At 48.1% G+C, this 27,725-nt stretch overlaps 1 protein-coding gene across 1 annotated transcript in view; it reads right to left on the bottom strand.

Annotated features, from left to right (window-relative positions):
• Window positions 1-11,423: 11,423 nt before the first annotated feature.
• LOC134928696 (zinc finger protein 436-like) overlaps window positions 11,424-27,725 on the bottom strand; it is a 222,520-nt gene continuing 206,218 nt past the window's right edge. The window contains exon 5 of the mRNA XM_063924713.1: window positions 11,424-13,784. Coding sequence (XP_063780783.1) covers window positions 12,574-13,784 — 1,211 coding nt within the window. The 3' untranslated portion in view covers window positions 11,424-12,573. The remainder of the gene's footprint in view (window positions 13,785-27,725) is intronic.

The following is a 27,725-nucleotide window of genomic DNA, read 5'->3' as shown; positions in this document are numbered from 1 at the left end:
GCCAGCCCGTCTCTCCCCATATACACCACACTGTGCCAGCCCGTCTCTCCCCATATACACCACACTGTGCCAGCCCGTCTCTCCCCATATACACCACACTGTGCCAGCCCGTCTCTCCCCATATACACCACTGTGCCAGCCCGTCTCTCCCCATATACACCACACTGTGCCAGCCCGTCTCTCCCCATATACACCACTGTGCCAGCCCGTCTCTCCCCATATACACCACACTGTGCCAGCCCGTCTCTCCCCATATACACCACACTGTGCAAGCCCGTCTCGCTCTATATACACCACACTGCGCCAGTCCGTCTCTACCCATATACACCACACTGTGCCAGCCCGTCTCTCTCCATATACACCACACTGTGCCAGCCTGTCTCTCCCCATATACACCACACTGTGCCAGCCAGTCTCTCCCCATATACACCACACTGTGCCAGCCCGTCTCTCCCCATATACACCACACTGTGCCAGCCCGTCTATCCCCATATACATCACTGTGCCAGCCCGTCTTTCCCCATATACACCACACTGTGCCAGCCCGTCTCCCCATATACACCACACTGTGCCAGCCCGTCTCCATATACACACTGTGCCAGCCCATCTCTCTCCCCATATACACCACACTGTGCCAGCCCGTCTCCATATACATCACACTGTGCCAGCCCGTCTCTCTCCATATACACCACACTGTGCCAGCCCGTCTCTCCCCATATACACCACACCGTGCCAGCCCGTCTCTCTCCCCATATACACCACACTGTGCCAGCCCGTCTCTCTCCATATACACCACACTGTGCCAGCCAGTCTCTCCCCATATACACCACACTGTGCCAGCCCGTCTCTCCCCATATACATCACACTGTGACAGCCCGTCTCTCCCCATATACACCACACCGTGCCAGTCCGTCTCTCCCCATATACACCACACTGTGCCAGCCCGTCTCTCTCCATATACACCACACCGTGCCAGCCCGTCTCTCCCCATATACACCACACCGTGCCAGCCCGTCTCTCTCCGTATACACCACACTGTGACAGCCCGTCTCTCCCCATATACACCACTGTGCCAGCCCGTCTCTCCCCATATACACCACACTGTGCCAGTCCATCTCTCCCCATATACACCACACTGTGCCAGCCCGTCTCTCCCCATATACACCACACTGTGCCAGCCCGTCTCTCTCCATATACACCACACTGTGCCAGCCCGTCTCTCCCCATATACACCACACTGTGCCAGCCCGTCTCTCCCCATATACACCACACTGTGCCAGCCCGTCTCTCTCCATATACACCACACTGTGCCAGCCCGTCTCTCCCCATATACACCACACTGTGCCAGCCCTTCTCTCCTCATATACACCACACTGTGCCAGCCCGTCTCTCCCCATATACACCACACTGTGCCAGCCCTTCTCTCCTCATATACACCACACTGTGCCAGCCCGTCTCTCCCCATATACACCACACCGTGCCAGCCCGTCTCTCCCCATATACACCACACTGTGCCAGCCCGTCTCTGCCCATATACTCCACACTGTGCCAGCCCGTCTCTCTCCATATAGACTACACTGTGCCAGCCCGTCTCTCCCCATATACACCACACTGTGCCTGCCCGTCTCTCCCCATATACACCACACTGTGCCAGCCCGTCTCTCTCCATATAGACTACACTGTGCCAGCCCGTCTCTCTCCATATACACCACACTGTGCCAGCCCGTCTCTCCCCATATACACCACACTGTGCCAGCCCGTCTCTCCCCATATACACCGCACTGTGCCAGCCCGTCTCTCCCCATATACACTGCACTGTGCCAGCCCGTCTCTCCCCATATACACTGCACTGTGCCAGCCCGTCTCTCCCCATATAGACCACACTGTGCCAGGCCGTCTCTCCCCTTATACACCACACTGTGCCAGTCCGTCTCTCCCCATATACACCACACTGTGCCAGCCCGTCTCTCCCCATATACACCACACTGTGCCAGGCCGTCTCTCCCCTTATACACCACTCTGTGCCAGCCCGTCTCTCCCCATATACACCACACTGTGCCAGGCCGTCTCTCCCCTTATACACCACACTGTGCCAGGCCGTCTCTCCCCATATACACCACACTGTGCCAGCCCGTCTCTCCCCATATACACCACACTGTGCCAGGCCGTCTCTCCCCATATACACCACACTGTGCCAGCCCGTCTCTCCCCATATACACCACACTGTGCCAGGCCGTCTCTCCCCATATACACCACACTGTGCCAGCCCGTCTCTCCCCATATACACCACACTGTGCCAGGCCGTCTCTCCCCATATACACCACACTGTGCCAGCCCGTCTCTCCCCATATACACCACACTGTGCCAGGCCGTCTCTCCCCATATACACCACACTGTGCCAGGCCGTCTCTCCCCATATACACCACACTGTGCCAGCCCGTCTCTCCCCATATACACCACTGTGCCAGCCGTCTCTCCCCATATACACCACACTGTGCCAGCCCGTCTCTCCCCATATACACCACACTGTGCCAGGCCGTCTCTCCCCATATACACCACACTGTGCCAGCCCGTCTCTCCCCATATACACCACACTGTGCCAGCCCGTCTCTCCCCATATACACCACACTGTGCCAGCCCGTCTCTCCCCATATACATCACACTGTGACAGCCCGTCTCTCCCCATATACACCACACCGTGCCAGTCCGTCTCTCCCCATATACACCACACTGTGCCAGCCCGTCTCTCTCCATATACACCACACCGTGCCAGCCCGTCTCTCCCCATATACACCACACCGTGCCAGCCCGTCTCTCTCCGTATACACCACACTGTGACAGCCCGTCTCTCCCCATATACACCACTGTGCCAGCCCGTCTCTCCCCATATACACCACACTGTGCCAGTCCATCTCTCCCCATATACACCACACTGTGCCAGCCCGTCTCTCCCCATATACACCACACTGTGCCAGCCCGTCTCTCTCCATATACACCACACTGTGCTAGCCCGTCTCTCCCCATATACACCACACTGTGCCAGCCCGTCTCTCCCCATATACACCACACTGTGCCAGCCCGTCTCTCTCCATATACACCACACTGTGCCAGCCCGTCTCTCCCCATATACACCACACTGTGCCAGCCCTTCTCTCCTCATATACACCACACTGTGCCAGCCCGTCTCTCCCCATATACACCACACTGTGCCAGCCCTTCTCTCCTCATATACACCACACTGTGCCAGCCCGTCTCTCCCCATATACACCACACCGTGCCAGCCCGTCTCTCCCCATATACACCACACTGTGCCAGCCCGTCTCTGCCCATATACTCCACACTGTGCCAGCCCGTCTCTCTCCATATAGACTACACTGTGCCAGCCCGTCTCTCCCCATATACACCACACTGTGCCTGCCCGTCTCTACCCATATACACCACACTGTGCCAGCCCGTCTCTCTCCATATAGACTACACTGTGCCAGCCCGTCTCTCTCCATATACACCACACTGTGCCAGCCTGTCTCTCCCCATATACACCACACTGTGCCAGCCCGTCTCTCCCCATATACACCGCACTGTGCCAGCCCGTCTCTCCCCATATACACTGCACTGTGCCAGCCCGTCTCTCCCCATATACACTGCACTGTGCCAGCCCGTCTCTCCCCATATAGACCACACTGTGCCAGGCCGTCTCTCCCCTTATACACCACACTGTGCCAGTCCGTCTCTCCCCATATACACCACACTGTGCCAGCCCGTCTCTCCCCATATACACCACACTGTGCCAGGCCGTCTCTCCCCTTATACACCACTCTGTGCCAGCCCGTCTCTCCCCATATACACCACACTGTGCCAGGCCGTCTCTCCCCTTATACACCACACTGTGCCAGGCCGTCTCTCCCCATATACACCACACTGTGCCAGCCCGTCTCTCCCCATATACACCACACTGTGCCAGGCCGTCTCTCCCCATATACACCACACTGTGCCAGCCCGTCTCTCCCCATATACACCACACTGTGCCAGGCCGTCTCTCCCCATATACACCACACTGTGCCAGCCCGTCTCTCCCCATATACACCACACTGTGCCAGGCCGTCTCTCCCCATATACACCACACTGTGCCAGCCCGTCTCTCCCCATATACACCACACTGTGCCAGGCCGTCTCTCCCCATATACACCACACTGTGCCAGCCCGTCTCTCCCCATATACACCACACTGTGCCAGCCCGTCTCTCCCCATATACACTGCACTGTGCCAGCCCGTCTCTCCCCATATACACTGCACTGTGCCAGCCCGTCTCTCCCCATATAGACCACACTGTGCCAGGCCGTCTCTCCCCTTATACACCACACTGTGCCAGTCCGTCTCTCCCCATATACACCACACTGTGCCAGCCCGTCTCTCCCCATATACACCACACTGTGCCAGGCCGTCTCTCCCCTTATACACCACACTGTGCCAGCCCGTCTCTCCCCATATACTCCACACTGTGCCAGGCCGTCACTCCCCATATACACCACTGTGCCAGCCCGTCTCTCCCCATATACACCACACTGTGCCAGCCCGTCTCTCCCCATATACACCACTGTGCCAGCCCGTCTCTCCCCATATACACCTCACTGTGCCAGGCCGTCTCTCCCCATATACACCACACTGTGCCAGCCCGTCTCTCCCCATATACACCACTGTGCCAGCCCGTCTCTCCCCATATACACCACACTGTGCCAGGCCGTCTCTCCCCATATACACCACACTGTGCCAGCCCGTCTCTCTCCATATACACCACACCGTGCCAGCCCGTCTCTCCCCATATACACCACACCGTGCCAGCCCGTCTCTCTCCGTATACACCACACTGTGACAGCCCGTCTCTCCCCATATACACCACTGTGCCAGCCCGTCTCTCCCCATATACACCACACTGTGCCAGTCCATCTCTCCCCATATACACCACACTGTGCCAGCCCGTCTCTCCCCATATACACCACACTGTGCCAGCCCGTCTCTCTCCATATACACCACACTGTGCCAGCCCGTCTCTCCCCATATACACCACACTGTGCCAGCCCGTCTCTCCCCATATACACCACACTGTGCCAGCCCGTCTCTCTCCATATACACCACACTGTGCCAGCCCGTCTCTCCCCATATACACCACACTGTGCCAGCCCTTCTCTCCTCATATACACCACACTGTGCCAGCCCGTCTCTCCCCATATACACCACACTGTGCCAGCCCTTCTCTCCTCATATACACCACACTGTGCCAGCCCGTCTCTCCCCATATACACCACACCGTGCCAGCCCGTCTCTCCCCATATACACCACACTGTGCCAGCCCGTCTCTGCCCATATACTCCACACTGTGCCAGCCCGTCTCTCTCCATATAGACTACACTGTGCCAGCCCGTCTCTCCCCATATACACCACACTGTGCCTGCCCGTCTCTCCCCATATACACCACACTGTGCCAGCCCGTCTCTCTCCATATAGACTACACTGTGCCAGCCCGTCTCTCTCCATATACACCACACTGTGCCAGCCCGTCTCTCCCCATATACACCACACTGTGCCAGCCCGTCTCTCCCCATATACACCGCACTGTGCCAGCCCGTCTCTCCCCATATACACTGCACTGTGCCAGCCCGTCTCTCCCCATATACACTGCACTGTGCCAGCCCGTCTCTCCCCATATAGACCACACTGTGCCAGGCCGTCTCTCCCCTTATACACCACACTGTGCCAGTCCGTCTCTCCCCATATACACCACACTGTGCCAGCCCGTCTCTCCCCATATACACCACACTGTGCCAGGCCGTCTCTCCCCTTATACACCACTCTGTGCCAGCCCGTCTCTCCCCATATACACCACACTGTGCCAGGCCGTCTCTCCCCTTATACACCACACTGTGCCAGGCCGTCTCTCCCCATATACACCACACTGTGCCAGCCCGTCTCTCCCCATATACACCACACTGTGCCAGGCCGTCTCTCCCCAAATACACCACACTGTGCCAGCCCGTCTCTCCCCATATACACCACACTGTGCCAGGCCGTCTCTCCCCATATACACCACACTGTGCCAGCCCGACTCTCCCCATATACACCACACTGTGCCAGGCCGTCTCTCCCCATATACACCACACTGTGCCAGCCCGTCTCTCCCCATATACACCACACTGTGCCAGGCCGTCTCTCCCCATATACACCACACTGTGCCAGGCCGTCTCTCCCCATATACACCACACTGTGCCAGCCCGTCTCTCCCCATATACACCACTGTGCCAGCCCGTCTCTCCCCATATACACCACACTGTGCCAGCCCGTCTCTCCCCATATACACCACACTGTGCCAGGCCGTCTCTCCCCATATACACCACACTGTGCCAGCCCGTCTCTCCCCATATACACCACACTGTGCCAGCCCGTCTCTCCCCATATACACCACACTGTGCCAGCCCGTCTCTCCCCATATACACCACACTGTGCCAGCCCTTCTCTCCTCATATACACCACACTGTGCCAGCCCGTCTCTCCCCATATACACCACACTGTGCCAGCCCTTCTCTCCTCATATACACCACACTGTGCCAGCCCGTCTCTCCCCATATACACCACACCGTGCCAGCCCGTCTCTCCCCATATACACCACACTGTGCCAGCCCGTCTCTGCCCATATACTCCACACTGTGCCAGCCCGTCTCTCTCCATATAGACTACACTGTGCCAGCCCGTCTCTCCCCATATACACCACACTGTGCCTGCCCGTCTCTCCCCATATACACCACACTGTGCCAGCCCGTCTCTCTCCATATAGACTACACTGTGCCAGCCCGTCTCTCTCCATATACACCACACTGTGCCAGCCCGTCTCTCTCCATATACACCACACTGTGCCAGCCCGTCTCTCCCCATATACACCACACTGTGCCAGCCCGTCTCTCCCCATATACACTGCACTGTGCCAGCCCGTCTCTCCCCATATACACTGCACTGTGCCAGCCCGTCTCTCCCCATATAGACCACACTGTGCCAGGCCGTCTCTCCCCTTATACACCACACTGTGCCAGTCCGTCTCTCCCCATATACACCACACTGTGCCAGCCCGTCTCTCCCCATATACACCACACTGTGCCAGGCCGTCTCTCCCCTTATACACCACACTGTGCCAGCCCGTCTCTCCCCATATACTCCACACTGTGCCAGGCCGTCACTCCCCATATACACCACTGTGCCAGCCCGTCTCTCCCCATATACACCACACTGTGCCAGCCCGTCTCTCCCCATATACACCACTGTGCCAGCCCGTCTCTCCCCATATACACCTCACTGTGCCAGGCCGTCTCTCCCCATATACACCACACTGTGCCAGCCCGTCTCTCCCCATATACACCACTGTGCCAGCCCGTCTCTCCCCATATACACCACACTGTGCCAGGCCGTCTCTCCCCATATACACCACACTGTGCCAGGCCGTCTCTCCCCATATACACCACACTGTGCCAGCCCGTCTCTCCCCATATACACCACACTGTGCCAGGCCGTCTCTCCCCATATACACCACACTGTGCCAGGCCGTCTCTCCCCATATACACCACACTGTGCCAGCCCGTCTCTCCCCATATACACCACACTGTGCCAGCCCGTCTCTCCCCATATACACCACACTGTGCCAGGCCGTCTCTCCCCATATACACCACACTGTGCCAGGCCGTCTCTCCCCATATACACCACACTGTGCCAGGCCGTCTCTCCCCATATACACCACACTGTGCCAGCCCGTCTCTCCCCATATACACCACTGTGCCAGCCCGTCTCTCCCCATATACACCTCACTGTGCCAGGCCGTCTCTCCCCATATACACCACACTGTGCCAGCCCGTCTCTCCCCATATACACCACTGTGCCAGCCCGTCTCTCCCCATATACACCACACTGTGCCAGGCCGTCTCTCCCCATATACACCACACTGTGCCAGCCCGTCTCTCTCCAAATACACCACACTGTGCCAGCCCGTCTCTCCCCATATACACCACACTGTGCCAGCCCTTCTCTCCTCATATACACCACACTGTGCCAGCCCGTCTCTCCCCATATACACCACACTGTGCCAGCCCTTCTCTCCTCATATACACCACACCGTGCCAGCCCGTCTCTCCCCATATACACCACACCGTGCCAGCCCGTCTCTCCCCATATACACCACACTGTGCCAGCCCGTCTCTGCCCATATACTCCACACTGTGCCAGCCCGTCTCTCTCCATATAGACTACACTGTGCCAGCCCGTCTCTCCCCATATACACCACACTGTGCCTGCCCGTCTCTCCCCATATACACCACACTGTGCCAGCCCGTCTCTCTCCATATAGACTACACTGTGCCAGCCCGTCTCTCTCCATATACACCACACTGTGCCAGCCCGTCTCTCCCCATATACACCACACTGTGCCAGCCCGTCTCTCCCCATATACACCGCACTGTGCCAGCCCGTCTCTCCCCATATACACTGCACTGTGCCAGCCCGTCTCTCCCCATATACACCGCACTGTGCCAGCCCGTCTCTCCCCATATAGACCACACTGTGCCAGGCCGTCTCTCCCCTTATACACCACACTGTGCCAGTCCGTCTCTCCCCATATACACCACACTGTGCCAGCCCGTCTCTCCCCATATACACCACACTGTGCCAGGCCGTCTCTCCCCTTATACACCACTCTGTGCCAGCCCGTCTCTCCCCATATACACCACACTGTGCCAGGCCGTCTCTCCCCTTATACACCACACTGTGCCAGGCCGTCTCTCCCCATATACACCACACTGTGCCAGCCCGTCTCTCCCCATATACACCACTGTGCCAGCCCGTCTCTCCCCATATACACCACACTGTGCCAGCCCGTCTCTCCCCATATACACCACACTGTGCCAGGCCGTCTCTCCCCATATTCACCACACTGTGCCAGCCCGTCTCTCCCCATATACACCACACTGTGCCAGCCCGTCTCTCCCCATATACACCACACTGTGCCAGCCCGTCTCTCCCCATATACACCACACTGTGCCAGCCCTTCTCTCCTCATATACACCACACTGTGCCAGCCCGTCTCTCCCCATATACACCACACTGTGCCAGCCCTTCTCTCCTCATATACACCACACTGTGCCAGCCCGTCTCTCCCCATATACACCACACCGTGCCAGCCCGTCTCTCCCCATATACACCACAATGTGCCAGCCCGTCTCTGCCCATATACTCCACACTGTGCCAGCCCGTCTCTCTCCATATAGACTACACTGTGCCAGCCCGTCTCTCCCCATATACACCACACTGTGCCTGCCCGTCTCTCCCCATATACACCACACTGTGCCAGCCCGTCTCTCTCCATATAGACTACACTGTGCCAGCCCGTCTCTCTCCATATACACCACACTGTGCCAGCCCGTCTCTCCCCATATACACCACACTGTGCCAGCCCGTCTCTCCCCATATACACCACACTGTGCCAGCCCGTCTCTCCCCATATACACTGCACTGTGCCAGCCCGTCTCTCCCCATATACACTGCACTGTGCCAGCCCGTCTCTCCCCATATAGACCACACTGTGCCAGGCCGTCTCTCCCCTTATACACCACACTGTGCCAGTTCGTCTCTCCCCATATACACCACACTGTGCCAGCCCGTCTCTCCCCATATACACCACACTGTGCCAGGCCGTCTCTCCCCTTATACACCACACTGTGCCAGCCCGTCTCTCCCCATATACACCACACTGTGCCAGGCCGTCTCTCCCCATATACACCACACTGTGACAGCCCGTCTCTCCCCTTATACACCACACTGTGCCAGGCCGTCTCTCCCCATATACACCACACTGTGCCAGCCCGTCTCTCCCCATATACACCACACTGTGCCAGGCCGTCTCTCCCCATATACACCACACTGTGCCAGCCCGTCTCTCCCCATATACACCACACTGTGCCAGGCCGTCTCTCCCCATATACACCACACTGTGCCAGCCCGTCTCTCCCCATATACACCACACTGTGCCAGGCCGTCTCTCCCCAAATACACCACACTGTGCCAGGCCGTCTCTCCCCATATACACCACACTGTGCCAGCCCGTCTCTCCCCATATACACCACTGTGCCAGCCCGTCTCTCCCCATATACACCTCACTGTGCCAGGCCGTCTCTCCCCATATACACCACACTGTGCCAGCCCGTCTCTCCCCATATACATCACACTGTGCCAGGCCGTCTCTCCCCATATACACCACACTGTGCCAGCCCGTCTCTCCCCATATACACCACACTGTGCCAGGCCGTCTCTCCCCAAATACACCACACTGTGCCAGGCCGTCTCTCCCCATATACACCACACTGTGCCAGCCCGTCTCTCCCCATATACACCACTGTGCCAGCCCGTCTCTCCCCATATACACCTCACTGTGCCAGGCCGTCTCTCCCCATATACACCACACTGTGCCAGCCCGTCTCTCCCCATATACACCACTGTGCCAGCCCGTCTCTCCCCATATACACCACACTGTGCCAGGCCGTCTCTCCCCATATACACCACACTGTGCCAGCCCGTCTCTCCCCATATACACCACACTGTGCCAGGCCGTCTCTCCCCATATACACCACACTGTGCCAGGCCGTCTCTCCCCATATACACCACACTGTGCCAGCCCGTCTCTCCCCATATACACCACACTGTGCCAGCCCGTCTCTCCCCATATACACCACACTGTGCCAGGCCGTCTCTCCCCATATACACCACACTGTGCCAGGCCGTCTCTCCCCATATACACCACACTGTGCCAGGCCGTCTCTCCCCATATACACCACACTGTGCCAGCCCGTCTCTCCCCATATACACCACTGTGCCAGCCCGTCTCTCCCCATATACACCTCACTGTGCCAGGCCGTCTCTCCCCATATACACCACACTGTGCCAGCCCGTCTCTCCCCATATACACCACTGTGCCAGCCCGTCTCTCCCCATATACACCACACTGTGCCAGCCCGTCTCTCCCCATATACACCACACTGTGCCAGGCCGTCTCTCCCCATATACACCACACTGTGCCAGCCCGTCTCTCCCCATATACACCACTGTGCCAGCCCGTCTCTCCCCATATACACCACACTGTGCCAGCCCATCTCTCTCCCCATATACACCACACTGTGCCAGCCCGTCTCTCCCCATATACACCACTGTGCCAGCCCGTCTCTCCCCATATACACCACACTGTGCCAGCCCGTCTCTCCCCATATACATCACACTGTGCCAGCCCGTCTCTCCCCATATACACCACACTGTGCCAGGCCGTCTCTCCCCATATACACCACACTGTGCCAGCCCGTCTCTCCCCATATACACCACACTGTGCCAGGCCGTCTCTCCCCATATACACCACACTGTGCCAGCCCGTCTCTCCCCATATACACCACACTGTGCCAGCCCGTCTCTCCCCATATACACCACACTGTGCCAGCCCGTCTCTCTCCATATACACCTCACTGTGCCAGCCCGTCTCTCCCCATATACACCACACTGTGCCAGCCCGTCTCTCCCCATATACACCACACTGTGCCAGGCCGTCTCTCCCCATATACACCACACTGTGCCAGCCCGTCTCTCTCCATATACACCACACTGTGCCAGGCCGTCTCTCCCCATATACACCACACTGTGCCAGCCCGTCTCTCCCCATATACACCACTGTGCCAGCCCGTCTCTCCCCATATACACCACACTGTGCCAGCCCGTCTCTCCCCATATACACCACACTGTGCCAGCCCATCTCTCCCCATATACACCACACTGCCAGCCCGTCTCTCCCCATATACACCACACTGTGACAGCCCGTCTCTCCCCATATACACCACACTGTGCCAGCCCGTCTCTCTCCATATACACCTCACTGTGCCAGCCCGTCTCTCCCCATATACACCACACTGTGCCAGCCCGTCTCTCCCCATATACACCACACTGTGCCAGGCCGTCTCTCCCCATATACACCACACTGTGCCAGCCCGTCTCTCCCCATATACACCACACTGTGCCAGGCCGTCTCTCCCCATATACACCACACTGTGCCAGCCCGTCTCTCCCCATATACACCACTGTGCCAGCCCGTCTCTCCCCATATACACCACACTGTGCCAGCCCGTCTCTCCCCATATACACCACACTGTGCCAGCCCGTCTCTCCCCATATACACCACACTGCCAGCCCGTCTCTCCCCATATACACCACACTGTGACAGCCCGTCTCTCCCCATATACACCACACTGTGCCAGCCCGTCTCTCCCCGTATACACCACACTGCTTCTATGAGAAGACAGATCTTATCTCCTTTACAATTTGTCACATGACCAAATATATTGTATGTTGTTCTGGTCTTTCCCATTATAATCAATATACGAGCACTGTCCTCTGTCCAGTTCAATCCTCACATCATGTAACAGTCTTTTTGGCTTATTACCAGCTTTGTCTGTTACTGGTTTCATGGCACGCATTTCGCCAGCTGTGTAGCCTCCAGAACCTGTCAGTCCCTCACTTCTCCGTGCGCGTACGATTACAGCAGACATTCTTGCACGGGTTTTCAGCTGGCTGTGCGTCATTTGGACACCCCTCACCTGCCCCCTCAGACACCACTATGGGTTGTTTTACTGGCTGGGATACTTTGCAGCTGAAATGCAGCCTCTCTCCAGTGTGTATGCGCTGGTGTCGCACAAGGTTGTGTTTTTTGTAGAAGCTGCCGCCACACACCAGACAGGGGAAAGGTCGATGGCCGCTGTGGATGCCTTTATGCCGCTCTAGGTTGGGCTTCTGAATGAAACTGTCCCCACACACGTTGCATCGAAAAGGGCGTTCCCCAGTGTGTATTTTTTGGTGCCGGCTCAAGAATTGTCTGCTTTTAAATCCTTTCCCACAGACAGTGCAAGTATAGGGTCTCTCACCTGGGACCCCACTGTGAATTTTCTGATGGGCCTGCAGGTGAGGCTGTGCCACAAAGCTTTTCCGGCACTGGTCACAGGAGAATGGTTTTCCCCCAATCCCGCAGCTACCACCGCCATTTTGGTGAGCACGCTGATGAGTCAGTAGATGGGAGCGACATGCAAATCCTTTCCCGCACTCGGGACAGCTGTATGGTCGCTCTGCACTGTGAACCAATTCCTGGTGCCTCAGCAACGCCTTGCGCTGGGCAAAACTTTGCTGACATTGGTCACAAGGAAATGGAGTCTCGCCAGTGTGCCTACGTCGATGAGTGACCAGGTGCTGTTTACGGCTGAAGCTCTTGCCGCAGTCAGAACAAGTAAAAGGCCTTTCTCCAGTGTGTACGCGGCAGTGTGTGATCAGATCAGCCTTGCGGTTAAAGCTTTTACCACAACGTTCACAAGAGAACGGTCGCTCCCCAGTGTGCAAACGCTGATGAGTCTGGTAGTTTCCTTTATGGTTAAATTTGATACCGCAGTGTTCACAGGAGAAGAGCTTTTCTCCAGTATGTATTCGCTTGTGACCAACCAGGTGGTGGCGGTAGTGGAATCTCTTGCCACACACCTCACAGGGGTATGGACGTTCTCCGCGGTGCGTACGCTGGTGGCTGGTCAGGTGTGACTTGCGAATGAAGCTCCGATGACAGTCTGAACATGAGTATGGTCTTTCCACAGATATTTGTGACACTTGCTGGGAATCATGTGCCACAGGATGGATGATGTGGTGAGATGACAAACGGGCATCGGATGTGACCCGGAAATCCGTGCCTGCAACAAAGACCAGACAGAATGTATATACATTATACAGGGTTTTTTTTTTAAATAAAAAAGGTAAGTGAACGTTATACAGTATGTGTATCTTATGTATCTTTTGTGTTACAATAGATGTTGAGTGACAGCCGGCATACCACAGTACGCCATCCAGGAACATGCATGGTGGAACATTATTTCTGAAGTTGCGGGACAGGATGGAATGGTGGGCCTTCCCTGGCACACGTAACAACTGCGTTCCAGGACAATTTCCGGACAACTGCACTACCCAAAAAAACTATCCTGTCTTGGATGGAAATGTTCAGGCAAACAGGGTCCGTGGCAAATCATAATAAAGGCTGACCACATGGAGTACGTGGTGAAGAACGACGGACGCTATGTGCAGCATATACTGGAGCTGTGTGAGCATGGAAATAAGTTTCAGCTACCTTTCCTGTGAAACACCCTGTATGATACTTGTTCATTTTCAAATACTATTTCTACTTAAATACTGATGTCTGACTGTCAGACACCACAGTCTGTATTATTATTATTATTATTCACACACCAAAGTCTGTATTATTATTATTATTATTATTATTCACACACCACAGTCTGTATTATTATTATTATTATTATTATTCACACACCAAAGTCTGTATTATTATTATTATTCACACACCAAAGTCTGTATTATTATTTATTATTAGTAGTCAGACACTAAACCCTGTAGTATTATTATTATTATTATTCAGACACTAAACCCTGTAGTATTATTATTATTATTATTCAGACACCAAAGTCTGTATTATTATTATTATTATTATTATTATTATTATTATTCTTCAGACACCAAAGTCTGTATTATTGTTATTATTTAGACACCACAGGCTGTATTATTAATTATTATTCTTATTATTCTTCAGACACCAAAGTCTGTATTATTGTTATTATTTAGACACCACAGGCTGTATTATTAATTATTATTATTATTCTTCAGACACCAAAGTCTGTATTATTGTTGTTATTATGATTATTAGTCAGACACTAAACCCTGTAGTAGTATTATTATTATTATTATTATTGTTAGTCAGACAGACACAAAAGTCTGCATTATTGTTATTATTCTTATTCAGACACCAAAGTCTGTATAATAAAAATAAAAATAATAATAATACAGACTTTGATGTCGGACTAATAATAATAATACTAATAATAATAATAATAATAATAATAATACTTAGTCAGACACCAAACTCTGTAGTATTATTATTTAGACACCACAGTCTGTATTATTATTATTATTCAGACACCACAGTCTGTATTATTATTTATTATTATTAGTCAGACACCAAAGTCTGTATTATTATTAATTATTATTATTATTATTAGTCAGACACCAAAGTCTGTATTATTAACATTATTATTTGTCAGATACCAAACCCTGTAGTATTATTATTATTCAGACACCACAGTCTGTATTATTGTTATTATTATTATTATTATTATTATTCACACACCAAAGTCTGTATTATTATTATTATTATTATTCAGAAACCAAAGTTTGTAGTATTATTATTATTATTATTATTATTCAGAAACCAAAGTCTGTATTATTATTATTATTATTATTCACCACATACCAAAGTCCGTATTATTATTATTATTATTATTATTATTCAGAAACCAAAGTCTGTATTATTATTATTATTATTATTATTCACACACCAAAGTCTGTAGTATTCTTCTTCTTCTTATTATTATTATTATTATTCAGAAACCAAAGTCTGTATTATTATTATTATTATTATTATTCAGAAACCAAAGTCTGTATTATTATTATTATTATTATTATTCAGAAACCAAAGTCTGTATTATTATTATTATTCAGACACCAAACCCTGTAGTATTATTATTATTGTTAGTCAGACAGACAGACACAAAAGTCGGAATTATTGTTATTATTCTTATTCAGACACCACAGTCTGTATAATAAAAATAATAATAATAATAATAATAATAATACTACAGACTTTGATGTCTGACTAATAATGATAATAATACAGATTGGAGACTAAGTAACAATAATTATACAGACTTTGATGCTGGACTAATAATAATAATAATACTTAGTCAGATGCCAAAGTCTGTATTATTATTATTATTCAGACACCAAACCCTGTAGTATTATTATTATTATTATTATTCAGACACCAAACCCTGTAGTATTATTATTATTATTAGTCAGACACCAAAGTCTGTATTATTATTATTATTATTATTATTCAGTGTCACGATCCATCATGATTGGATCCCAGAATATGATATTTCTCCTATTATGTGTGATATAAAAAGGAGATTTATCGTAAGACTTACCATTGCTAAATCTCTTTCTGCGAGGTACACTGAATTCCACAGGGAATAACATCGGGTGTAGAGTTGGATCTTGATCCGAGGCACCAACAGGCTAAAGCTTTGACTGTTCCCAGGATGCACTGCACCGCCTCCTCTATAACCCCGCCTCCAGGCACTGGAGCTCAGTTTTGTTAACCAGTCCAATGTAGTAGCAGATAAGATAGACGGTAGATGTTAGTCACATAGAACCACATTCTCACGACAGGAGAAGGTACCAGCGGCTACTGCCATACAAACCCAAAGACGCGTCAGGGTGGGCGCCCTGTGGAAGTCAGTGTACCTCGCAGAAAGAGATTTAACAATGGCAAGTCTTACCATAAATCTCCTTTTCTGCAGCGGGGTACACTGGTATTCCACAGGGAATAACATCAGGGATGTCCTAAAACAGTTCCTCATGGGAGGGGACACACTGTAGCGGGCACAAGAACCCGGCATCCAAAGGAAGCATCCTCTGGAGACAACCTCTGGGGAGTTCGCCAGAATCAGCAAGTCATCCAGATACGGCAGGATTCTGACACCCTGACGGCGTAGAAGGGCCGTCATGACTACCATGACCTTGGTGAAGATCCGAGGAGCCGTGGTCAGTCCGAAAGGCAAGGCCTGGAATTGATAATGTAGGTTGCCAATAGCAAACCATAGGTATTGCTGATGCGACATGGCAATAGGTATGTGCAGGTAAGTATCCTGTATGTCCAGGGATACCATATAGTCCTTGGGTTCCATGGCCAGAACAATAGAGCACTGAGTCTCCACACAGAATTTGGATACCCTCACAAATTTGTTCAAAAATTTGAGGTTGAGTATAGGCCGGGAGGAGCCATTTGGTTTCGGGACTAGAAACAGGGTCGAATAGTATCCCCTGCCTCTTTGAGACAGAGGTACTGGCACAATCACTCCGGTATCCAGGATAGATTGTACAACCAAGTGTAAAGTCTGAGCTTTCAACGGATCCGAAGGGATAACCTTGTTTGGAAGCAGGCTGACGGGCGGCCCAAGATTGTTTAGAATTGGGCTTGTTGGTTTTGGAAGCACAAGCCTGTCTCGGGTACGCCTGACCTTTCGCTTTACCTGGAGGTCGAAAGGAACGAAAAGCGGTACTCTCAGCCTTCAGAGCAGAAGGATTAGTACTTGGGAGAAACGCAGTCTTAGCATTAGCCATGTCAGTCACGATCTTGTTCAGATCCTCCCCAAATAGGATGTCTCTCTTAAAAGGGAGCACCTCCAAGATCTTTTTGGAGTCCAGGTCCACTTTCCAGGACCTTAACCACAAAATGCGGTGAGCCAGATTAGACGTAGTAGACACCTTGGCCGCCATTACGCCTGCATCAGAGGCCGCCTCCTGCATGTAGTGAGAGGCTGTGGTAGTGTCAGAGAAATTTAGGGGTAGCTCATCCTCCAATGCCTGAACCCATGCCTCAATAACCTTTGCAGCCCAAGAGGCTGCCATAGTGCGTCTATGTACAGCACCAGTAAGTGTATAGATAGACTTCAGGCATCCCTCCACACGCTTATCCGTCGGTTCCTTCAGTGAAGTGACAGCGGTGACAGGCAGAGTAGAAGACACCACTAGACGGGCGACATGAGAGTCCACCGGCAGTGGAGTTTCCCACTTGTTACTCAACTCCGCAGGCTTAGGATAACGAGCCAACATCCTTTAAGACAGGGGACAGGGAAAATTTCTTTCCTGGAGATGACCAGGATTCCTGACGTATGTCAATTAAGAGGTCAGAATGAGGTAAAACTACTTTAGCAACCTTCTGACGTTTAAACTTATCAGGTTTCTTAGACGTAGCAGGAGTTTCAATCTCATCATCAATCTGGAGAATCAGCTTGATAGCCTCCACTAGGTCAGGGACATCAACTTGAGATGTAGATTCCTCATCAGAAACAACTGTACCAGTATCTCAAGGGCCAGTATAATCCCCATCCTCATCGGAAGAATCATCCGACATATCAGTGGATTGCGAGAAAGAAATGGCCCGCTTAGATGACCCTTTGGTCCCAGCAGGGCGAGGGTTAGGTTTTTGTTTAACTAAGGACTGATTTAATTGCTGTAACTGGGTTGACAGAGTATCCACCCAAGGCGGATTAACTACAGGGACAATATGTGGCTGTAATGGCACAGGAGGTCCAACAGGGGGCATAAGCCGTGTTACAAGCGTAGTCAGCATATTTGAAAATGCAGCCCAGGGTGGATCCTGATTTGCCACAGGTGCTGCGGGCTGACTGGAAGGTGCAGAGCACCCAGTACCTGAATCCTCGGATGAAATGTTTTCCTCAGGCAAATCCGTGGCGCCAACACTACATGATGCAGGAGCGTCTGCGGATTTCCAGCCCTGTGTAGCAGACATTATTGGGAATGTAGCCTTAGGGAGTAACAGTACAATATAGCCAGACAAACACAATACCTGCACAAACAGAGGATTTAAGCGGTGTGAGGTGACTGAAACACAGTGAAAAATACAAAACAGTATATCCTGTGGAACACTATATGGTATATGAGACCCTGATGCACTTAGCCCCCCAGGGTATAGAATATAGTGATAGCAAGATGTGTGATACACAGAATAGAATCCATACAGCAGCTATAGGCACACACAGTCACATGTACAATGCAGAAATTATTACTTGGAAACAATAAAACAGCACTGGATTAGTAAATCTACATATAGATATGTATGTATACAGATATAACAATGCACTGTAAACACTGGATGTATATCACAGAACTCTTGTACTATATATTCCTATAGCAGTACACTTGTTCTGAACTAACAATGTCTAAAATGACATGTAGAATACTTAAGTGTCTGTAAATACACAGCGCTGAAACATAAAAGGAATGGGGACATGGGATATGCTTTGCACTAGCTAAAAAATTCTTATAGTACTATCTGCAAGAGGAACCCCGACTAATATCCATCAATGAGTCGTGTATCTCCTACTGGACATTCGGGGGTGCTACCAGAGACAAATTTCTCTCTCTCCTTTAATACACAGTGCTGACAAGGCAGGCAGGCGGTTTTACAGAGGAGACATTGCCCAGTAGTCCCGGAGATCAGCCCAGCTAGTAGTGAAGATGGCACCAAAATCTCAGCAGGGAGTGAGGGAGAGAGAAATGCAGCTCCAGGGTGGGAACACTAGCAGTAGATGGTGCCCGGAGCTGGGGGAGGGGCTGCAGGTCAGCGTCTTATCCCCTCTGCTGGACTTTACCACCGGGTGTTGTGGAGCCCATTGGATTTTAGTAAATCCTACCTGTGCTCCCTCCCCTGGAGGATATAGTGGGGCCCCTGTACGGCCACAGTGTCCACGCCAGCGGCGCGGTCTGTCTCCTGGGACCGCGATAAGATCACGATTTGCCGGCGGGTCCCAACTGGGGGACCCTCTTACCTCATCTCTGTCGTTGCAGCCACCCGATCCAGATTAGCAGCGGTGGTGTGCCTAGAAACCGGTGCATGGGGAGATGCAGTGCCGCTGAGGAAGATTATGGAGCCACAGCACAAAATGTCAGAATTACATAAAAGTGCTGCGGCCCTTGAAGTCTTCTTAAAAAAGCTCTTTTCAAGGCTGTCTAGCGCAGCCCCACCTGTTAGTGACCTGCACTGCAGGCACCAACTTTTAAACTGAGCTCCAGTGCCTGGTGGTGGGGCTAATATAGAAAAGGTGGTGCAGTGCGTCCTGGGAACAGTCAAAGCTTTAGCCTGTTGGTGCCTCGGATCAAGATCCAACTCTACACCCTGTCATTCCCTGTGGAATACCAGTGTACCCCGCTGCAGAAATGGTATTTTCCTGTGAACTGCCTGTGGACATAACCCCAGGGAGGCTAAGAGGTCTGCCAGCCATTCCCCTCTGCTAGGTAGTAAATATTGTGGACATAACCCCAGGCGGGGCCAGGAGGTTATCACTGATTGCATTTCACCAAGCCACTATGTCATGAGGCCATAAATGTGTTTAGTAGTAACAAGTTCAAAACCCAGCAAAGAAGTGGGAGAATAAATTTATGTTCGAGGTTCTGGTCTCTCATCCGGTCATAAATGTTTGGGGGATGGAAGACTGCATCAGTCAGTTCCCATTTTTCAAACAACCTGATCAGAGAATGGAATGTCTGTGTGTCCCCTCCCAACTGTGTTTGCAAGACAGCTACATGGAAAGCACATGATCCCCCTCCCTGTCCAGCATTGAGCTGGTTAAAAATCCCAAGGATGGGGAGGAGTGAGTGCAGCTGAAGGGTATAACTATATCTTCCATAGTAAAATTATTGCTCAGTTTCACGGGACGTAGCTTTAGCTAGAAGCTAGAAATGAAATGATCAAGTCATCTGTGTCATCCCCACAACTGGATTCTAGATTTGTAAGTCTAGGCTTCGGAATTATTATCTCCTTTTTTTGTTTGAGATCGTACTGTACTGTGTATTTTTAAAATATTCTTAATAATCTTTGTAACACTTTTTATAATTAAAGCTCTGAAGTATTCTTGGAATTAAACTTACATATTCTAGTCTTGATTCTGTGATTTTTAGAACCCAAGGCCTTGTGTGGCCAACATCTACCTATTTTTTCTAAGTATTGCAGTGTGTTTGCAAGTAAAAGCAAAAGTGTACTTTGCGCACAGCGCTACATCAGACTGTTTGTATAATCCCTTGTGTCCATAGTGACCCCCACGTCACAGGCGGTACTTTTCAGATTGGCGTATCTGGAGAAGCGACCGGCAGGTCCGTGACATTTGGTGGCGAACGGTGGGATTGAGAATTGTTTTCTTTATAAGAACTTTCAGGTGAAACTCAGAAAATTAGAATATCGGAATATGCTGTGCTATATAAGTAACTGTTAATAATAATATCGTGCAAAAGTAAATTTATTTCAGTAATTCAACTTAAAAAGGTGAAACTAATATATTATATAAACTCATTATATGCAAAGTGAGATATTTCAATCCTTTATTTGTTAAAATTTTGATGATTGTGGTTTACAGCTTAAGAAGCCCCCAAATCCAAAATCTCAGAAAATTAGAATATTACTGTACATAAAACTAATACAAAAAAAAAATAAAAAAATTTAAATACAGAAATGTCGTCCCTCTAAAAAGTATAATAATGCATATGTACTCAGTACTTGGTTTGGCCCGCTTCTGCGTGAATTACTGCCTCAATGCAGCGTGGCATGGATTCTATCAGCCTGTGACACTGCTGATGTGTTATGGAAGACCAGGATGCTTCAATATCGGCCTTCAGCTCTTCTGCATTGTTTGGTCTCCTATCTCTCATCTTTCTCTTGTCAATGGGGTTCAGGTCAGGCGAGTTTGCTGCCCAATCCAGCACAGTAATCTCATAGTCATTGAACCAGGTTTTGGTACTTTTGGCAGTGTGGCCAGGTGGCAAGTCCTGCTGGAAATGAAGTCAGCCTCTCCATAAAGCTTGTCTGCTGAAGGAAGCATGAAGTGCTCTAAAATGTCCTGGTAGACGGCTGTGTTGACTCTGGACTTAATAAAGCACAGTGGACCAACACCAGATGACATGGCTCCCCAAATCAACAAAGACTGTGTAAACTTCACACTGGACTTCAAGCATCTTGGATTGTGTGCCTCTCCATTCTTCCTCCATACACTGGGACCTTGGTTTCCAAATGAGGTGCAAAATTTGCTCTCATCAGAAAAGAGGACTTTGGACCACTGAGCAACACACCAGTTCTTTTTTTCTTTAGCCCAGGTAAGACGCTTCTGACGTTTGTTGTTCAGGAGCGCTTGACTAGAGGAATATGACATTTGAAGCCTATGTCCAGGATCCGTCTGTGTGGTGGCTCTTGATGCACTAACTCCAGCCTCAGTCCACTCCTTGTGAAGCTCCCCCATACTTTTGAATGGCCTTTTCCTGACAATCCTCTCCAGGCTGCGGTCATCCCTGCTGCTTGTGCACCTTTTTCTTCCACACTTTTCCATTCCACTTAACTTCTATTAATGTGCTTTGATACAGCACTTTGAGAACATCCAACTTCTTTTGCAATTTCCTTTTGAGGCTTTCCCTCCTTGTGGACTGTGTCAATGATGGTTTTCTGCACAACTGTCAGGTCAGCAGTCTTCCCCATGATTGTGAATTGTATTGAACAAGACAGAGGCCATTTAAAGTGTCAGGAAACCTTTGCAGGTGGTTTGGATTAATTAGCTGATTAGGGTGTGACACTTGGAGCCAACAACATTGAACCTTTTCACAAAATTCTAATTTTCTGAGATTTTGGATTTGGGGTTATCTTAAACTGTAAGCCACAATCATCAAAATTATAACAAATAAAGGCTTAAAATATCTCACTTTGCATGTAATGAGTCTATATAATATATTAGTTTCACCTTTTAAGTTGAATTACTGAAATAAATAAACTTTTGCACAATATTCTAATTTTCTGAGTTTAACCTGTATTGCAAATGTACCGTTACCAGGGGTTGGGGAGAATACTATATGCAACCCGGTATCCTAGGCAACTTCTGTGCTAGCAATCCTGACAAGGAAGGCAGCAGCCCAGAAAATCTGTGATTTGACCCCTGCAAGTGGGGAGGGTGGCTCAAAAGCTAGAGTTCCCCCTCCACCCCCTCCCTCCCTGTAGAAGTTGCAAGCTCAGACACTGTCCTGGGGGAGGGAGCCAATGAGGAAACCCTGGGAAATGAATCAGAATGGACAATGGACCGTCTCCTTTCCATTTAGCAATGAAAGTAGGAATCTTATCAGGGTCAGGAATTGCTGGGCGTGATATGGTTGATTTGTCTATGATGAGCCATGACCCTGTGAAGCTGCAAGGTGCTCAGCCAGAGCCATGTAAAAAGTGTGAGGTTGCGTTTAATCAGGATGAGATACCTGTGGATAAAATGGAGGGTTATAATCCCCATTTACAAGTGCCAGGGGGTTATATGAACAAAAGGTTTGGAATGGAGTATGATGCACGTCATGCCATGCAAACCCCCCTCTGCCCTGGCAGAGAGCAGGGGTGGGGCCCTTCAGAGAGAGCCACAGTCAGATACTGTTTAATCTCTGAGGGGGAGGCCTATCAACCATTACCTGAGGCTGAGCCAGGAAAGGAACATGTTACACTCTTCAATAATGTCTACAGGGAGAGAGGTGCCACAGAGGTACCAGAAACTGTGGTGACTGAGGGACAACGGGCACTGGCCCAGGCTGTTAGGAGAGGGCCCGCCCTTTCCATCCCTCTACCTCCCAGAGCAGAGCCCATTAGGCCGGTTACCAGTAGTACTGTGGAGCCTGGTACTTAGTCCTGGGTCAGAATCCTCCCTTGATTATTTGGAGATCGCCGGTGTAAAAATAGGGACAGAGGGGTGTGGTCCCCAAGTTATAATGTCTGACCATATGCTGAACACGTTATGTCCCCAATATGTTCCTGATAGAGGATGTAGAATTTGCGAGTGTCAGACACGGCAGATGGTCAGATGTTGCCTTTTGCTGCAGGGGTTAATGACCATGCATCGGGTGCTGCTGTAAGGAGAGGGGCTGTGTCAGAGTCTCAGCTTACACAACTGAAAGCCCCTCCCCTTGCGCTGGCGACCCTGAATGATGAACACAAGTTTAAAAATCTGGTGTCCGATGGTACTCTCTCTCCAGATGAAGGTAACAGGGGAGTAGAGGTATACACTGTTAGTTCACAGAGGCTGTGTATGGAGGTGAGTGACCCCAGCCTTGTGGAGATGGGGCAGAGTGACAAAGGCCCTAGCTGTGACACAGCTATAACACACAACAGCAGAGATAGCAACACAGGGAGCACAGTGTACGAAGGAGACTGTTTCCACAACAAAACACATATTTGCCCTGACAGGTGGGACGTTAACCAATGCCACTATAGAAAGGAAGTAACTGGGGTGCAGAGGGGGCAGGTAGCGGACGCACTGCATCCCTACTAGGCACCTTTCCCAGGGAAACTAGAGAAATGCCCGTTTGGAATGAGAGAGGTGAAATATCCAGGGCTCTGTGTAGGAGGGGGTGCCCTTCCCCCACAACCAAGACAAAGTAGAGGCTAGCTAAAAAGCAGGTAACGTCACTTTTAGAGACTGCAGGGTACTACCAACCATTTGTACTGCACTACAGCAAACTAGCCAACCCCTTCACAGATTTGATCAAAAAGAAATTGCCCCAGGTGGTTAGCTGGACCGAGGACTAAGATGGCCTACAGAGCTTTAAAGTCTGTATTAGCCCAGTCCCCTGTGCTGCAGGCCCCAGACTGTGAAAAGAGGTTCATGGTACAGACTGATGCGTGCTGTGCTCAGCCAGGTTAATGAGTAGGGGGAAGAATATCCTGTCTTTTTCTGAAGTAATAAATTGTATTATTATTATTATTGTTCTTAGTCAGACACCAAAGTCTGTATTATTATTATTAGTCACCAGTCTGTAGTATTACTATTATTATTCTTAGTCAGACACCAAAGTCTGTATTATTATTAGTTAGTCACCAGTCTGTAGTATTACTATTATTATTATTCTTAGTCAGACACCAAAGTCTGTATTATTAGTCACCAGTCTGTAGTATTATTATTATTATTATTATTCTTAGTCAGACACCAAAGTCTGTATTATTATTAGTTAGTCACCAGTCTGTAGTATTACTATTATTATTATATTATTCTTAGTCAGACACCAAAGTCTGTATTATTATTATTAGTTAGTCACCAGTCTGTATTATTATTATTATTATTATTATTATTCTTAGTCAGACACCGAAGTCTGTATTATTATTAGTTAGTCACCAGTCTGTAGTATTACTATTATTATTATATTATTCTTAGTCAGACACCAAAGTCTGTATTATTATTATTAGTTAGTCACCAGTCTGTATTATTATTATTATTATTATTATTCTTAGTCAGACACCGAAGTCTGTATTATTATTAGTTAGTCACCAGTCTGTAGTATTACTATTATTATTATTATATTATTCTTAGTCAGACACTAAAGTCTGTATTATTATTATTATTAGTTAGTCACCAGTCTGTAGTATTGCTATTATTATTATTGTTATTCTTAGTCAGACACCAAAGTCTGTATTATTATTAGTTAGTCACCAGTCTGTAGTATTACTATTATTATTATTATATTATTCTAAGTCAGACACCAAAGTCTGTATTATTATTATTATTATTAGTTAGTCACCAGTCTGTAGTATTATTATTATTATTATTATTAGTCAGACACCAAAGTCTGTATTATTATTAGTTAGTCACCAGTCTGTAGTATTACTATTATTATTAGTCAGACACCAAAGTCTGTATTATTATTAGTTAGTCACCAGTCTGTAGTATTACTATTATTATTATTCTTAGTCAGACACCAAAGTCTGTATTATTATTATTAGTCACCAGTCTGTAGTAGTATTATTATTATTCTTATTCTTATTCTTAGTCAGACACCAAAGTCTGTATTATTATTAGTTAGTCACCAGTCTGTATTATTATTCTTAGTCAGACACCAAAGTCTGTATTATTATTAGTTAGTCACAAGTCTGTATTATTATTATTAGTCAGAAACAAAAGTCTGTATTATTAGTCACTAGTCTGTAGTATTATTAGTTAGTCACCAGTCTGTAGTATTACTATTATTATTATTCTTAGTCAGACACCAAAGTCTGTATTATTATTAGTTAGTCACCAGTCTGTATTATTATTATTATTAGTCAGAAACAAAAGTCTGTATTATTAGTCACTAGTCTGTAGTATTATTATTATTATTATTATTATTATTATTAGTTAGTCACCAGTCTGTAGTACAGGTTGAGTATCCCATATCCAAATATTCTGAAATACGGAATATTCCGAAATACGGACTTTTTTGAGTGAGAGTGAGATAGTGAAACCTTTGTTTTTTGATGGCTCAATGTACACAAACTTTGTTTAATACACAAAGTTATTAAAAATATTGTATTAAATGACCTTCAGGCTGTGTGTATAAGGTGTATATGAAACATAAGTGAATTGTGTGAATGTACACACACTTTGTTTAATGCACAAAGTTATAAAAAAATATTGGCTAAAATTACCTTCAGAATGTGTGTATAAGGTGTATATGTAACATAAATGCATTCTGTGCTTATATTTAGGTCCCACCACCATGATATCTCATTATAGTATGCAATTATTCCAAAATACGGAATAATCCCATATCCAAAATACCTCTGGTCCCAAGCATTTTGGATAAGGGAGACTCAACCTGTATTACTATTATTATTATTATTAAATTTATTCTTAGTCAGACACCAAAGTCTGTATTATTATTAGTCAGTCACCAGTCTGTAGTATTACTATTATTATTATTCTTAGTCAGACACCAAAGTCTGTATTATTATTAGTTAGTCACCAGTCTGTAGTATTACTATTATTATTATTCTTAGTCAGACACCAAAGTCTGTATTATTATTAGTCAGTCACCAGTCTGTATTATTATTAGTCAGTCACCAGTCTGTATTATTATTAGTTAGTCACCAGTCTGTAGTATTACTATTATTATTATTATTCTTAGTCAGACACCAAAGTCTGTATTATTAGTCACTAGTCTGTAGTATTATTATTATTAGTCAGAAACAAAAGTCTGTATTATTATTAGTCACCAGTCTGTATTATTATTATTATTATTAGTCAGAAACAAAAGTCTGTATTATTAGTCACTAGTCTGTAGTATTATTATTATTATTATTAGTTAGTCACCAGTCTGTAGTATTATTATTATTTATATTATTATTAGTCAGAAACCAAAGGCTGTATTATTATTATAATTATTATTATTAGTAGTAGTAGTAGTAGTAATAATAATAATAGTTATACTCCACAGTCTGTATTATTATGATGATTATTATTACTATTATTATTATTAGTAGTAGTAGTTGTTATACACCACAGTCTGTATTATTATTATTATTATTATTATTATTATTAGTAGTAGTAGTAGTAGTAGTAGTAGTAGTTATACACCACAGTCTGTATTATTATTATTATTATTATTAGTCAGACACCAAAGTCTGTATTATTATTAGTAGTATTAGTTAGTCAGTCACCAGTATGTATTATTATTATTAGTTATTATTATTAGTTATTACTGTGTTCAATAGTTCGATGCACAGAACGATGTCCGGTCCCTTAAAAAGTGGATGATTAGAGAGAAATCTTCTCACCGCGGCAACTCCTATTTCATTAGGGATCACCGTATATAGACTATTGAACACAGTACTGACTAAAAATTATTTTCTGCATGATGGCAAGTTTTACTTGCAATGTAAAGGGTGTGCGATGGGGTCTAGTGTGGCCCCGTCATACTCAGACATGTATATGTTTGAAGTTGAGAACGATATATTTTTTTCAGACAAATACATTTCCGATAAAATCTCCTTGTACTGTCGTTATATAGACGACTTGTTCCTGATATGGAGAGGGACGAAGCAGGAACTTATTGATGTGATCGAGAAGCACAATCTACGTTTACATCCAGTTAAGTTTACATATGAAGTCTATAATAGTAAAATTAACTATTTGGATGTACAGATTAGTATGTTAAATGGGCAGATTAAG

The sequence above is a fragment of the Pseudophryne corroboree genome, chromosome 5 (assembly GCF_028390025.1).
Source record: "Pseudophryne corroboree isolate aPseCor3 chromosome 5, aPseCor3.hap2, whole genome shotgun sequence".
NCBI lineage: Eukaryota > Metazoa > Chordata > Amphibia > Anura > Myobatrachidae > Pseudophryne > Pseudophryne corroboree.
This window is presented reverse-complemented; position numbering and strand designations above follow the sequence as displayed.